This window comes from Schistocerca cancellata, chromosome 2, assembly GCF_023864275.1.
Source record: "Schistocerca cancellata isolate TAMUIC-IGC-003103 chromosome 2, iqSchCanc2.1, whole genome shotgun sequence".
Classification (NCBI taxonomy): Eukaryota; Metazoa; Arthropoda; class Insecta; order Orthoptera; family Acrididae; genus Schistocerca; species Schistocerca cancellata.
Window position 1 is genome coordinate 446,736,501 of NC_064627.1, and position 13,587 is coordinate 446,750,087.

Sequence of the window (13,587 nt, forward strand, 5' to 3'; positions counted from 1 at the left end):
CGAAATGTTGAATATATGGTGTGTTGTGAGCTACAACTTATGAGGGCTCTGCATCACCTGCAGCTGCAGAAGTAAATGTACACTGGAATGTTGCTGAGTGTTATCACAAACATAGTTACATCATTTTAGTAGCTTAAATAGATCAGAGCTCTTTCGCCACCTGGCCCAACTGAAAATGGAGAAGAAGTCACACAGCATGATTTAGTGGCACTGGACAGAATGTCGACTACAGCTCTCTCAAGACTTTTTACAAATAATGAGAAATAAAGATCTGTGTCCTACACTACCTATTACAGGTATATACGGAGGGCTTATTTCAATAGTGGTACAAGCCCATTTTTGTTCATTCTGAGATACAGAGTCCTAAAGTTAAATGAGTGCTGAAAAATCTGCAGTTGAGATACCCACAAATATTCAAGTATATATATATATATATAATTAAAAAGAAAGATGATGAGACTTACCAAACGAAAGCGCTGGCAGGTCGATAGACACACAAACAAACACAAACATACACACAAAAATCTAGCTTTCGCAACCAACGGTTGCCTCGTCAGGAAAGAGGGAAGGAGAAGGGAAGACAAAAGGATATGGGTTTTAAGGGAGAGGGTAAGGAGTCATTCCAATCCCGGGAGCGGAAAGACTTACCTTAGGGGGAAAAAAGGACAGGTATACACTCGCACACACACACGTATCCATCCGCATATACACAGACACATGTGTATATGCGGATGGATATGTGTGTGTGTGCGAGTGTATACCCGTCCTTTTTTCCCCACAAGCAGACATATTTAAATATGTCTGCTTGTGTCTGTATATGTGTGGATGGATATGTGTGTGTGTGTGTGCGAGTGTATACCCGTCCTTTTTTCCCCATAAGGTAAGTCTTTCCGCTCCCGGGACTGGAATGACTCCTTACCCTCTCCCTTAAAACCCACATCCTTTCGTCTTTCCCTCTCCTTCCCTCTTTCCTGATGAGGCAACAGTTTGTTGCGAAAGCTTGAATTTTGTGTGTATGTTTGTGTTCGTTTGTGTGTCTGTCGACCTGCCAGCACTTTCATTTGGTAAGTCACATCATCTTTGTTTTTAGGTATATTTTTCCTTCATGGAATGTTTCCTTCTATTATAACCATATATATATATATATATATATATATATATATATATATATATATATATATATATATCTGTGAATATTTCTGGTATCTCAACGGCATATTTTTCAGCGCTCATTCAACTTTAGGACTCTGTATCTCAGAATGAACAAAAATGGACTTGTACCACTACTGAAATAAGCCCTTCATATGTCACATGGCTTCCTGGATGTAAAGGTAAGTTAACAAAACAAGAAATGTGCGTACCTATAAGAACTGGAAATTTTCAGTTTATGCAAACTTCGTTAATAGTGCTTAATGTTAATTTACAAAGATTATTTGGGATAGAATAGTTACTGAAGTAAAAAGTTATTTTAGATTTTGATGTTGAACTGTTGTTTTGGAAACTTTACTATTTGTCAGCTAGTAGCACCTTCTGGCAACAGATCCACCTTCTGGCAACAGATCAACAAAATGTACTGGTAAAAATAAGTACTTAATTACAAATGCAAAACTGCTTAGCAAGGAAGCAGCTATGATTGATATGTAGATTGGTTATGATCAAATTTGTAGTAAAGCTTATCAATCTATTCTCTTAGGAGAGTAGCAGAAGAAAGATTTACACAATATTATATGGAAATATAGATCCGTATGTGCACAGAAACTAGGAGTAATAGATGATTACATTTGACAATTTAAAATAAAAGATGAAAATCCATTCTTTTGTAAACCCTATCTATTACCTTTAAGCTTATGGCCTAAAGTACAAGAAAATAAATAAAATGACAGACAATCAAATTACTGAATTAGTTTAAGTGTCATCCATTGTTAGTTATTAAGAAAGCCATTGGCAGGGTGCACCTGGTCTTAGACATACACTACAATCGTGAGTGAGCACATACAATGTTATAAGGATCTCTACTCCATGTAATAGAAATGGATAAGAGATGAAAAATTAAATCATTTGTGTCTGGAGGATAAACAAGTAATTCACATGCAACATTCTCATGTTCACTTTGTATTGGTCATTACCACTAAAATAGGCAAGCAATACACAATTCACAAAGCACATCTGATAGCTAATTTTACTCAATTTGTGCTGCTCTCACAAGAACTGAACACATTTTTTTAGAATTAACCAAAAATTTTAATGCATGACATACAAAGGTGCCCATAATATCTACCTGTCGTTTTCATACACATTTTCTTTGGATAAGACTCTTTTATTGCCATCACAATTTGATGAGACAAGAGTTGTCTGCTAATTACGCTAGCTGCATATCTGTGAATAATTGTGGGTTTAGGTTACAGGGGGTTGGGGGTAGGGAATGAAGCAATAAGGCTTATGAATCATAACAAAAGTAAAATACTTGCTTCACCATGAAATAAAAGCAGAACAACAGCCAAAATACAGCTACTTAATTTGCAAGTGCAAACATGTGAAATCAAAATCTGCTGCTGGATAACATTCCGTAATGTGCTGCTCCACTTCGCCTAATGTTGATAAAGCAGTTCCATATTTTGATTCCTTTTCTGTTTACCGCTACAATCAAGTTACCAATATAGTCTAGATATCACTCTGACACATGAGCAATACCACATCAGCGACAATGTGACACCTCGGGTTCAGTGTCATTGATCGTCCTCCATACAGTCCCAACTTAGCCCCACCTGATTTTCATCTGTTCCCAAAACTTAAAGAACACGTTCAAGGACTTCACTTGCATAGTGAGCACAGGTGAGTTTGTGGCTCTGTCAACAAAGTCAAACATGCTACAGAGACGGTACTGACAAACTAGTCGCTTGTTTGGATTAATGTGTTCATCGCCTGTGTCACTCTGTTGAGAAATAAATATGTAGACATGAAGAATAAAGATGCAGAATGATAATAACATTTGTTATATTTTATGTTTTCACATTAAAAAATCAGAGGCATTACTTTTCAGCATCCCTCATATTTACACACCACACAAGTTCATACTCTTTTTCACATAAATTTTGTTCCTGGCCCTCTCCACTTGAAGTTGTTCAATCTGAAGACATTTGCCTTCCTTCTTTTCATGAAATCTATGTGCTCATCACATGTAGCAGTTAAGCTAATGGCATTTAAAACAGCAATTTTAAAGTTGTTCAGCACATGTAAATATTTTTTTAACAAAAATCTTTGTACTTTAGCCTTACCAATTACACACAAGATGGTATCTCATTATTTGTTTCTCACATCTATGTTCCATATTATTTGAAATCGCTTGAAGTTGAGAGGCATAAGGCAAGAAGGCAATCAGAAAAAACAAATTATACAATATATTATATAATGCTTTTAGGTAGTTTAGATTACAGCAAAGATAGTAAAAATTTGTTCACATTTATTTCTGCTGTATGTGGAGCAAGATAAACAAATACAGGAACTCTGCAGAAGCATTAGGAAGCTCTACATTCACTTATAGCCACTATCTAAACCCTTACAAGAAGTGGAGATATTATATAAACAAGACAATTAAAGATACTTTTAACAAACAGAATTTGAACAAGTTTGCATTATATGAACTCTTAGACACAATAAAAACCCTGGTGTTTGTAACAGCATGTTGTCCACAAGCTAAGGTCATACAATAAATAATGCAACAATTTTTTTTCTCAAAGCATGATGGCTCTATTTGTAAATTAATACTGTTGTGGACTGACAAGACAGCCAGTCCACAGTGACGGGTAACCGAAAGGCACGCGTTTACACACGCCGGCTGGCGTTAGGTCTGAAACAGGATACGTGATGAATGCTATAAAGGAAAGTACGTAGCTGCTGGAATACTTAACTTTAATCCACCATTTGTATACAGCATTCTTGATGATACAAGTGAGACTCTCTCTAGAAATGGTTAATGGCGCCTTGCTAGGTCGTAGCCATGGACTTAGCTGAAGGCTATTCTAACTGTCTCTCGGCTAATGAGAGAAAGGCATCGTCAGTGTAGTCGCTAGCAAGTCGTCCGTACAACTGGGACGAGTCCTAGTACGTCTCTCTAGACCTGCCGTGTGGTGGCACTCGGTCTGCAATTACTGACAGTGGTGACACGCGGGTCCGACATGTACTAATGGACCGCGGCCGATTTAAAGCTACCACCTAGCAAGTGTGGTGTCTGGCGGTGACACCACAAATACATCATGTGTTCTGCAGTTCTTTAGCTACAGAACCCTATTTTTCAGAATAATCTCCATCCAGTTCTATGGCCTTAAGACACCTTAATGTGAGAGCATGTACCAGTCCCAGACACTACAGCCATGGCTTTATCAGATGAGGGTACTGTTGTGAACTACTTCTTTAAAAAGACGTTGTGTGGTGCCATTTTGTTTCAGGCTCAAATTGGTGAATTCATATTTCTTGTGACAATGTTTGACTAAAAATGGTCACCATCAGCCCCATAATGAGTAAGGTATTTGACTTCTTGGTTGGAAATAAGAAATTCGTGTTTCTCTGTTTTTGGAAATTCAACTGCTAATGGGGTGTAAATAGGGCCCGACTGATTCACTGATTCACCATCGCCCAGACCAAACCACTAAGGATAAAAACCTCAAATTTGGAGATAGTGATGATCTTATAATGGAGGCATCATTTAAGAACAGATTTTTTTGAAATTCCACCCCTACGGGGGAGAAGTAGGGGATGAAATAATTTTGAATATATGTCACTATTAAGGAATTTTGAAGACACAATTATGAAAATTGGTATCTGGTTTTACACTGTTTGCAATGTGTTGCTTTACACATAAGCAATGGGCATAATGACATAAAAATTCGAATAAATAAAAATATAAAGTTTCAGACCCTACAGTCAATGTGAGTGAAGCAGCGGGTGCTGAGCTAGCTATTAATAAATAAGACATGAACTGCCATCATTTCTATTTATTAAAAATTACAACAGTGTGGATTATCAACTGGAATACTGTCCTGGGAAGCCTGAAAATAAATTATTGTGCACCAACATTAAGAGCATTAAATAAATAAAATTGTTGCTGGAAATGATTCCATCAAATGGTTTGTTTCGGGTAACATCTGGAAAGATTTATGTCTGAGTTATTAAAGTCACCATCATCAGGAACAGTTTATGCACTGGTTGGGACCATTTTACACATAAGCCTCTCCATTTTCCTCAGTCCTCCCATCACAGTTCTACTAACACCTTTTCAAGAAAGGATGATTATTTCCACCCCTGTAAGGATACTTCCTTTACTATCTATCGGATCTCTCCCTTTGTTATTCTTGCCACTACCACTCTGTTTCTGCCAAGTTTCATGCCTGTAATCTTGCTGAAATCCCTATTCTTAATTGCCCAGGTTTCAGAAGCATTGGTGAAAACAAGTACATCGTAAAATCAATATTTTATTCCCTTTCTCTTGCATGAGATAACTTTATTCCACACCTTTCCCCAAACACTTCTCAGAAATGTGATTGTTTGTATGCCTCCCTCATCGACTTCCTCATTATTTCTTCACACCATACAGCGGAGATGCTGTCGCAGAAAGGCACAACAAAAAAGAGTGTCACAAATAAACCTGTCGTGTGTGTGTGTGTGTGTGTGTGTGTGTTGTCTATTTTTGACGAAGGCCTTACCAGTCAAAAGCTTCCTTTGTGACAGTCTTTTTGATGTTCTTATTTGCAACTCAGCAGCGCCACTACATGGTGAGTGGCAACTTTCCTTTTCATAATATAGTTACACATCATCCTGCATTTTCCATTGTTTCATTATTTCTTCCATTTGTTTTCACTACCGTAGCAAGGTATTTGAAGCTGTTAGCTTTTCGTAGTTGTTTCACTGCTAGCTTAAGTCCTGTCATAATCTTCCTTGGCTTTCTGGTCACGATCATTAATTTAATTTAATAACACATACAATCAAATCACTTCCACCCTGCAAAACTGCTGCTGAACTTCGCCTTCTTTACTCCCGCACAACATGAAGTCAGCAGCAAAGGTCATTAAGTTACTATGCTTGCCAAACGTTTCTGCCACCATGTGCATTACACCACCTGTGACAACCACACCCTGTCACTGTGGTCAGGGAAGAAGAAAAACAGATAATTTTAACTATTCTGTAGCACTTGTATTTAGGTGGAAATTTTTCTAAGGCATATTTAAATGATTAATGTCTATTGTACTCACCCATAAGGCCTCTCAGTTCCATGTGGCCAGTGTTTGTCATACGATGTCCACTTCAGTGTTTGCAATACAAATTTACAGATGAGAGAACCATACTCCAACAAGTTCTGGCCACAGCTGAAATCAAATATACATTAAATAGTCCAAAGTTTTTTTTTTTTTAATGGATAAAGAAGGAAGGAAAAGACGGACAGAGAGAGGGGGGAGGAGTACACAAGTGACAAACACGTACGACGACGAAGTAGAGGGTATAAAGCTAGTATTGAAATAAAAATCATAACATTAATTTTGTTTGCTTCTTTATTTTATTTTTTAGGAAAATAAGAAACAGTCTCATAGATTATTAGTAGGCAGGTATAACACTGTCTAATTCAGGTATTGTCAGGTGAAATGACATTGAAATAAAGCTGAAATTTAATATGTCTCTCTTACACTCTCATAAATATTTTTAAAATCCACTGAGAAATTTCACACAAGCATAGCTAAAAAGAAGAAAATAATTGTCTGAATAAAAATAAATTTTTAATATACCACATTTTAAATGGCCCCATAGAGATGCTTGCTTAAACCCATACAGATAGTCCTCAAATACATAATCACGGATTTTTAATAGCTATGGAAATTCTTATAAGATTTATAACAAAAACCAAAGGCCACACGGAATACACAGCTGATGGATGAGTAGTTCACCTAACTATTATCTATTGCATGGCCCCCCCACATTTTTCGTTTTAAATCTTACAAATATTTTCATAACTATTTAAAAAATCACAAATTTTCAGAACTATCTGTTCAGTGTTACGATTCTGTATGGGTTAGAAGCAATTATTTAATACTCTTATAGTCCAGTTTAAGATTAAAACTTTATTTTTATTTGCATAATTATTTCCAATGACTCATCTCTGACAGGAACAACATAGAAGCAACATTCTGCAAAGAAAACTCAAAATTACTTAAAGAAATATGGCAATCAGCCACTTCTTTGTGCAGCTTAATTTTATACAAAGATGCATTTTGGGCTTATACCCTATCTTCTATTTGTGTAACATATTCAGGTCTCCATGTGCATAACATTTTTCCTAACTGCATTTTGAGTGTTGCTGCTGCCTTGAGCAAGATTGTAATTCCTTTAATATCACATTTTCCAAGTTGTCTATGTTTAATTAATAGTTAAGTGCACTTACTTTTGTTCTGTAATTCGTGACTCATTTTTCTCTTTTGTATTGATAGCACGAACATTTTTATGTTAAAAAATACACTGATGCATTTTGGCATTCACCACATGACTCCCTACTGCATATGTTTATATAAGAAGTTAAAGCTAAGCTCAAATTAGAGTCTTCTTGCACCTTTTAAAACTACTACTGTAAAGAGTTGCATAATGTCACTCCCCTCCCCTTTCAAGTACTGATATCACACATTTACACACAGTTAATACATCGGCACACTGGACTAACATTTTAGAATGAATAAAGCAAGAAATAAATTACTTATATGATAAGCAGTTATTGAAATGTCATAGAAAGAACAAAAAATTATGTCTTCTTACTACTGATCCCCAACCCCTCCACCAAAGGACTTTACTTGATGTGTAGGTTGTATAAGTGTTTACATAAATTTCTTTAAAATATTTTTTGTTTGATCATTTAGGATGACATTTGGCCACGTGCACTTGAGGGAATGCACTTCTATTTCTTCAAGTAGGTGCACATTCTTGGCAAGCTGCAGTACTTGTCGGGTATGTGCTACATCTGTAACTTAACAATTATCTTCAGCACCATTTAACGCAAAAGTGGAATTGCCTAAGTATTTTATACGAAGGCCATCCATGTCTTAGCAGAATCATACACTGATATTTCTTCTCGTTTTGCTTACATATATCTTCGGACACGAGTTGCAAGTAAGCTTGTACATCCCTGATCCATTATATGGCTTTCTGTTGTTTTTAAAACTATGGGAGACTTTCATTTACTTTTTTATTTGTGAAATAGCTGATTCTTCTTTGGAAAAGATTTGCCATTTTATATGAGTTTTCCTAAATATGACATGTTCACATATTTTTCTGTTAGCCGTAGTACGGCGCTATTTGATGTTGGTTTGTCTTTGTTATTGGTTATATGGGAATATTATTCACTTTGGACTGTAGCCATAAGCACTTGCTTCAATGGTGTGTTATTTTTTGGTATTTTTTGTGCATTTAGTGGAACACTGTTCTGTTGTAAAAAAAATTCAAAAACAAAGTTACATGTTGTCTGTTGTCTCAATTTTTATTTAACATACGAGTTACCATTAACCACTGTTATTATATGAACTTATCTTATTTCAGATGTTCATCACAGCTTGAATGCTGCTGTATGAAAGTTTCATCACAAGAATTTTCCCAGCAATGGAAGGAGAGATAACAACAAGTGAACTGCATAACTGTCCTGACAAGCCGGCTGCGGTGGTCTCGCGGTTCTAGGCGCGCAGTCCGGAACTGTGCGACTGCTACGGTCGCAGGTTCGAATCCTGCCTCGGGCATGGATGTGTGTAATGTCCTTAGGTTAGTTAGGTTTAAGTAGTTCTAAGTTCTAGGGGACTGATGACCACAGCTGTTAAGTCCCATAGTGCTCAGAGCCATTTATCATAACAAATTACAAACCTCAACACATTTTCTCCAGGAGGGAAAGTGAGACACTATTGATAAGAATTTATCTGTCAAATGTTGTTATTTGCTTAAAAACTCCCACAGTTATTCAAAATTAACAATGATATGAGTTCACTACTTTCTTCTTCATTTTATGACAAATGTATGGTAAATGTTAGTTACAATATTGTAATAAGTATTTCCAAAGCTGAAGGAGTGAATGTAGTTTGAATGTTTTCTGTATAACAACAGCACTTCCTCAAAATGATTTATCACACTTTGAGTAGTCCAGTAAGAAACTTCACACATGACAATATTAAGTATCACTATTAAAAGTGACAAGAAAGTAATTTTTTATCATTAATGCATAGCTTACCACATTATTAAAGCTCCCAGTAATTTAAACATAGCAATATGCATCTGAGGTATGAGACATCCCACAATTAGCTTATCTGCAGTAACATGTTTTGATATAGTGTTGCTATTAACACCAAAACCCCTCACAAAAAGGCTTACGAATAATTGTGGCATCACTCTTTTAGCAACAGGAAGCTCACGTCTGAAACAACAAAAATACAATGCAGTAATCAGTAACCCACAGACTGTATCACTAAAGTCTTATTTGTTACTCTTAAAAATAGGTTGTTTTAGTGAATGTGTAATCTTCATAAAAATGTGTAGAGGATAGCAAACAATTGTATTCCTTCTAGCATTATCAATCTGATTTCCTTTTTTTTACCCGTGCCACTTACTTTTAACAAAACTCCATTTTACCTACATATGTACTGCAACAATTACTAAACTATAAACTGTGTGTTCTTTCTTTTTCTAACTTCTTTTCCAGTACATCACACAGCTCACTAATTACATAACAGCATATAGTATGGTATCAGTTATCTACATAGTTTATTTTTGTAACTGTATTTTTTTTCCCAGTTCCCTCAAACTTTTAAGTGGAAATGCACAGATTTTCAACTCTCCCGGTTGATTTCTATTGACATCCTATACATAGCTGATACTTGTAATTCAAAAGAACAGACACCGTACACATATAATTACGGTGATCACAAGCCAAGGATCATTCATGCGTGAATGCACACATTCGAACTCGTGGGAACAGGCCTTGCCACAAGCATTGAGGTTAATGGACAGGGAGTACTACTCTCGTAGTGTGTGGTGTAAGTTGAGAATGTGGATCTGCTGGGGGGCATGCTGGGATAAGTCCATACAGCCATGTTAATTCATGTGTTCTCGGTGGCATAGGGGTTAGAGTGCCTGCCTAGTAAGCAGGAGATCACTGGTTCGAATCCAGGTCAGGCACAAATTTTCAATTTTCCTCATTGACTTCTATCAACTTCCCATACACAGGTGATGTTTGTAATTCACTGAAATTTCATACTATAGTTAGTTTCTCTTAACCTCAAAATTCTCCATTCCACAACCACTCACTCTTGCTCACAACTGTTCCATTGTTTTTTGAAATATCTCACCAATTCCCATTTACTCAGCTCTTCCATCCATTCTGCTGAGTTTTCTTTCTTCCAACTCAACATGAACACTCCTCTCATTACATCAGTAGTCTACAAACCACAAGGTCATATGGCAGTTATCTCTGCTTTGAGACCACCAGTATTTCTTATGATGTCCATTTTAAAATGTCTTTCCTTTGCATAAAATTTCATATCTGATAGGATCTTCAGAATTATCACAATCAGAATTATCACAATCAAACTCACTGTTAAAAAAGAACTGAGCTCAACGTCAAGGAATCCAAAATCATGAGAAACTGAATCACAGATTCCTCCCCATAATCCATAAAACTCCTGTATATATCTTTATGGCTCTTTCTAGTACTGACTATGATTACTTCTCATACTGGACCCTATTGCCTTTCGACCACCTCTTAAGAATACTGGCTGTAATTTGAAGAGCATGTTTTGTGTGTATATATTACATGGCCTATTCACCACTGTTTATCAAAATTCACTGTTCAAAATGAGTTAAACCAAGTATTTACAAAATGCCACTTTTAACAAGCAACTGAACATGAAAGGTTTTAGTACTATCATACAAATGTCAACAAACTCTAGCTGGTGGAAGGAAAGTACCCTTTAAAAAAAAAAAAAATACTGTAACTACACACTTACACTAACAATTCCTGAAGGAAACATGAGAGATTAATGAATCTCATTGCCAATCTTTGTATTCTGAGAAAAGGATCACTTTCTTCAAATACAGGTATGTGCAACTTCTCTGTGCCAGTTCTCTCACTGCTCTGAAATAACTGAAAGAAATTTCAGATTGTCAGTAAGTATTTACATTGATAACTATTGTTTTCTTTATTTCATACGGCAGTTACAATAAACATAAATCACACTTTATAAATACCATATCACAAAAAAAATAATAACAAAGCACAGAAAGTTATTAAGTGAAACTAACGTTTTAAAATGAAATGAAATGATGGTATGGTATTTTTGGCCAGGAGATCCTGTCAGGGTTTGTTCAGCCCCTTGGAGCAAGTATTTTTATTTGATGCCACTTTGGAGACTTGTGCATCAAAGATGAGATGCAATGAAATACAAATGCCCAGTCGGAGCTACGATGAAATGATTTAGACAACAGAAACACTCAGTTCCTGAATGAAGAAAATCTATGACTCTTCTGTAATTTTGTGAAAGTTTCAACAGTCAGGTAGCTAATACAGATTTATATTATTAAAAAACATCGTAACGAAATAATATGCATTTTTATATATATAATATATATATATATATATAAAAGCAAATATTGCCTCAAACTTTTTATACCATTCTTTTCGCTGCTTACATGTGTATTTACTTATTCATGGACACATGAAGATGAGGGTCCTAGTACAGCTGCCTGTCCTCATATATCACAAAACATGATTACTGATGTGAGCAACTGGTCCAGAGTTGGCAACCAGCCTGATTTACGTTTTCAACAGTGCTAGTGGTATAACTTGGCAACAGGATGAGAACTATACTGAATTTGAATGTTTCTCAGTATTTTTCAATAATGAGATGATAAAACAATAAAAGTTGAAACAAACAGGCATGCAGAACTAAAAATTCATGAAATGAATAAGAAGTAGTCTATGAAGAGAAATTCAATGTGACATCTATGGTCGATGGTAAAGATATATGAAATACACTTCTTTTTCTCAATTTTTTTGGATATGCGTGTAGTGAAGTTGCCAAAAAAAGTGACTATTGGTCAAAGGATGGATTTCTAACTACTTCTTGGGGAAGCAGGCTAATGTATTGTTTATGTTGTACTTGAATGACAACACGAAATTCATAAAGCTGGGTCAGCCAGGACATGATCCGCAGCACAAAATTAGACCTTTCTTCAGTTCTTTTGTCACACATTGTACAAATAACTCCAGACCACACATGAATTTTACAACTGATCTTGGAGGCAGAATGATTTAGAGTTTGTTTGGAGGGGGGGGGGGGGGAGGGGGGGGGGGAATCAAACTCCATTTATCGGAGATTCAACAACAAGTTATGCTTTCAGTTGTGAAATCTACAAGGATAAAGCAAAGACTGATGCATCCATTAATCACAGGGACTTGGAGGGCACAAGCCAAATCTCTTCGGAGGGGGGGCCCTTGTCTCTTGGCAAATATAACGTAATTCCCCCGTCAAAAAAGGAAGATTTGGTGTTGCATGTTCAGCTTGAGATCAAACAGCTCCTCAGAGAAATGGCAGAAAGAAAGACCCGACTACGCTGGCATTCCTTAATAAGGCAGACTAAACACCTTTCTTTCTGTTTTATGCACCAGGTATCTCAAGATCACAATACAGAGGGGGAATACTCAAGCATCTTTTGCATGGGTTCCACCATGTTGAGGTAGTGAGCTTCTGTGTGCAAGTGACAACAGTTTAGAGTGGCTAAATCAAAGCAAGGTTGAAGGAACAGCTGATTTTGTTGAAAATTACATGGATACGTTGGTTCCAGTAATCATACTTGAGACCACACGTGAATCACTGCAAACTGAATTAGAATGCATATCCCTTTATGAATTTTAGTAGTTCCTTTTATTTAAGTATTTTATTGTTCGGTTTCTCACTGTTATTCTAGACTATGTTCTGTCTTAAATACTAGTCTTAAATAAAAATAATTAAGCAAATTATGTTTTTTTCAATAAATCCAAAATAATTTAGCACAGATTCATGTATTTATACTAAAAATATGCATTCTGAAAAATCTCACATGAGACTGGGGTGAGGGGGTCGAGCCAAATCTCACGACATCTCACCAAGAGGGGAGAGAGGGGGTCGAAAAAATGCCAGTTAGGCTCACATGATTAATGGACACCTCATAAGTGGGAGGCTGTGTAAAGATTATTCTGGCATAGCCCACTGTTTTTACATGGACAGGTTCTACATAGGACCATGTATGTTGGACTATCTTCACCAGGATAAAACCTTGAGTGTAGGCACTGCAATGAAAAACAGGAAAGGTCTACCTAATGAAATGAAAACTGTGCAGCTTAGGAAGGTGGAAAAGATGTTTTCAAGGAAGGAAGGTTTAGCTGCAGTAGAATGGAAGTCGGCCATGAGCATGTACTGTCTTTCAACCAGACATTGAACAAATTCAACTGTAACAAGTACCACAAACAAAGGAGGACAAGTACACAGACATAAACCAGATGTTGTAATACACAATAAGGAGAGTAAAACTGGAGTAGTC

General features: G+C 36.4%; 1 protein-coding gene across 1 annotated transcript in view; it reads right to left on the reverse strand.

Annotated features, from left to right (window-relative positions):
- Positions 1-13,587, reverse strand: part of LOC126161930 (uncharacterized) — a 114,571-nt gene that overhangs the window by 30,589 nt on the left and 70,395 nt on the right. The window contains exons 7-9 of the mRNA XM_049918104.1: positions 11,016-11,152; positions 9,245-9,427; positions 6,246-6,359 (exon numbers count right to left, since the gene is read on the reverse strand). Of these exons, the coding sequence (XP_049774061.1) occupies positions 6,246-6,359; positions 9,245-9,427; positions 11,016-11,152 (434 nt within the window). The remainder of the gene's footprint in view (positions 1-6,245; positions 6,360-9,244; positions 9,428-11,015; positions 11,153-13,587) is intronic.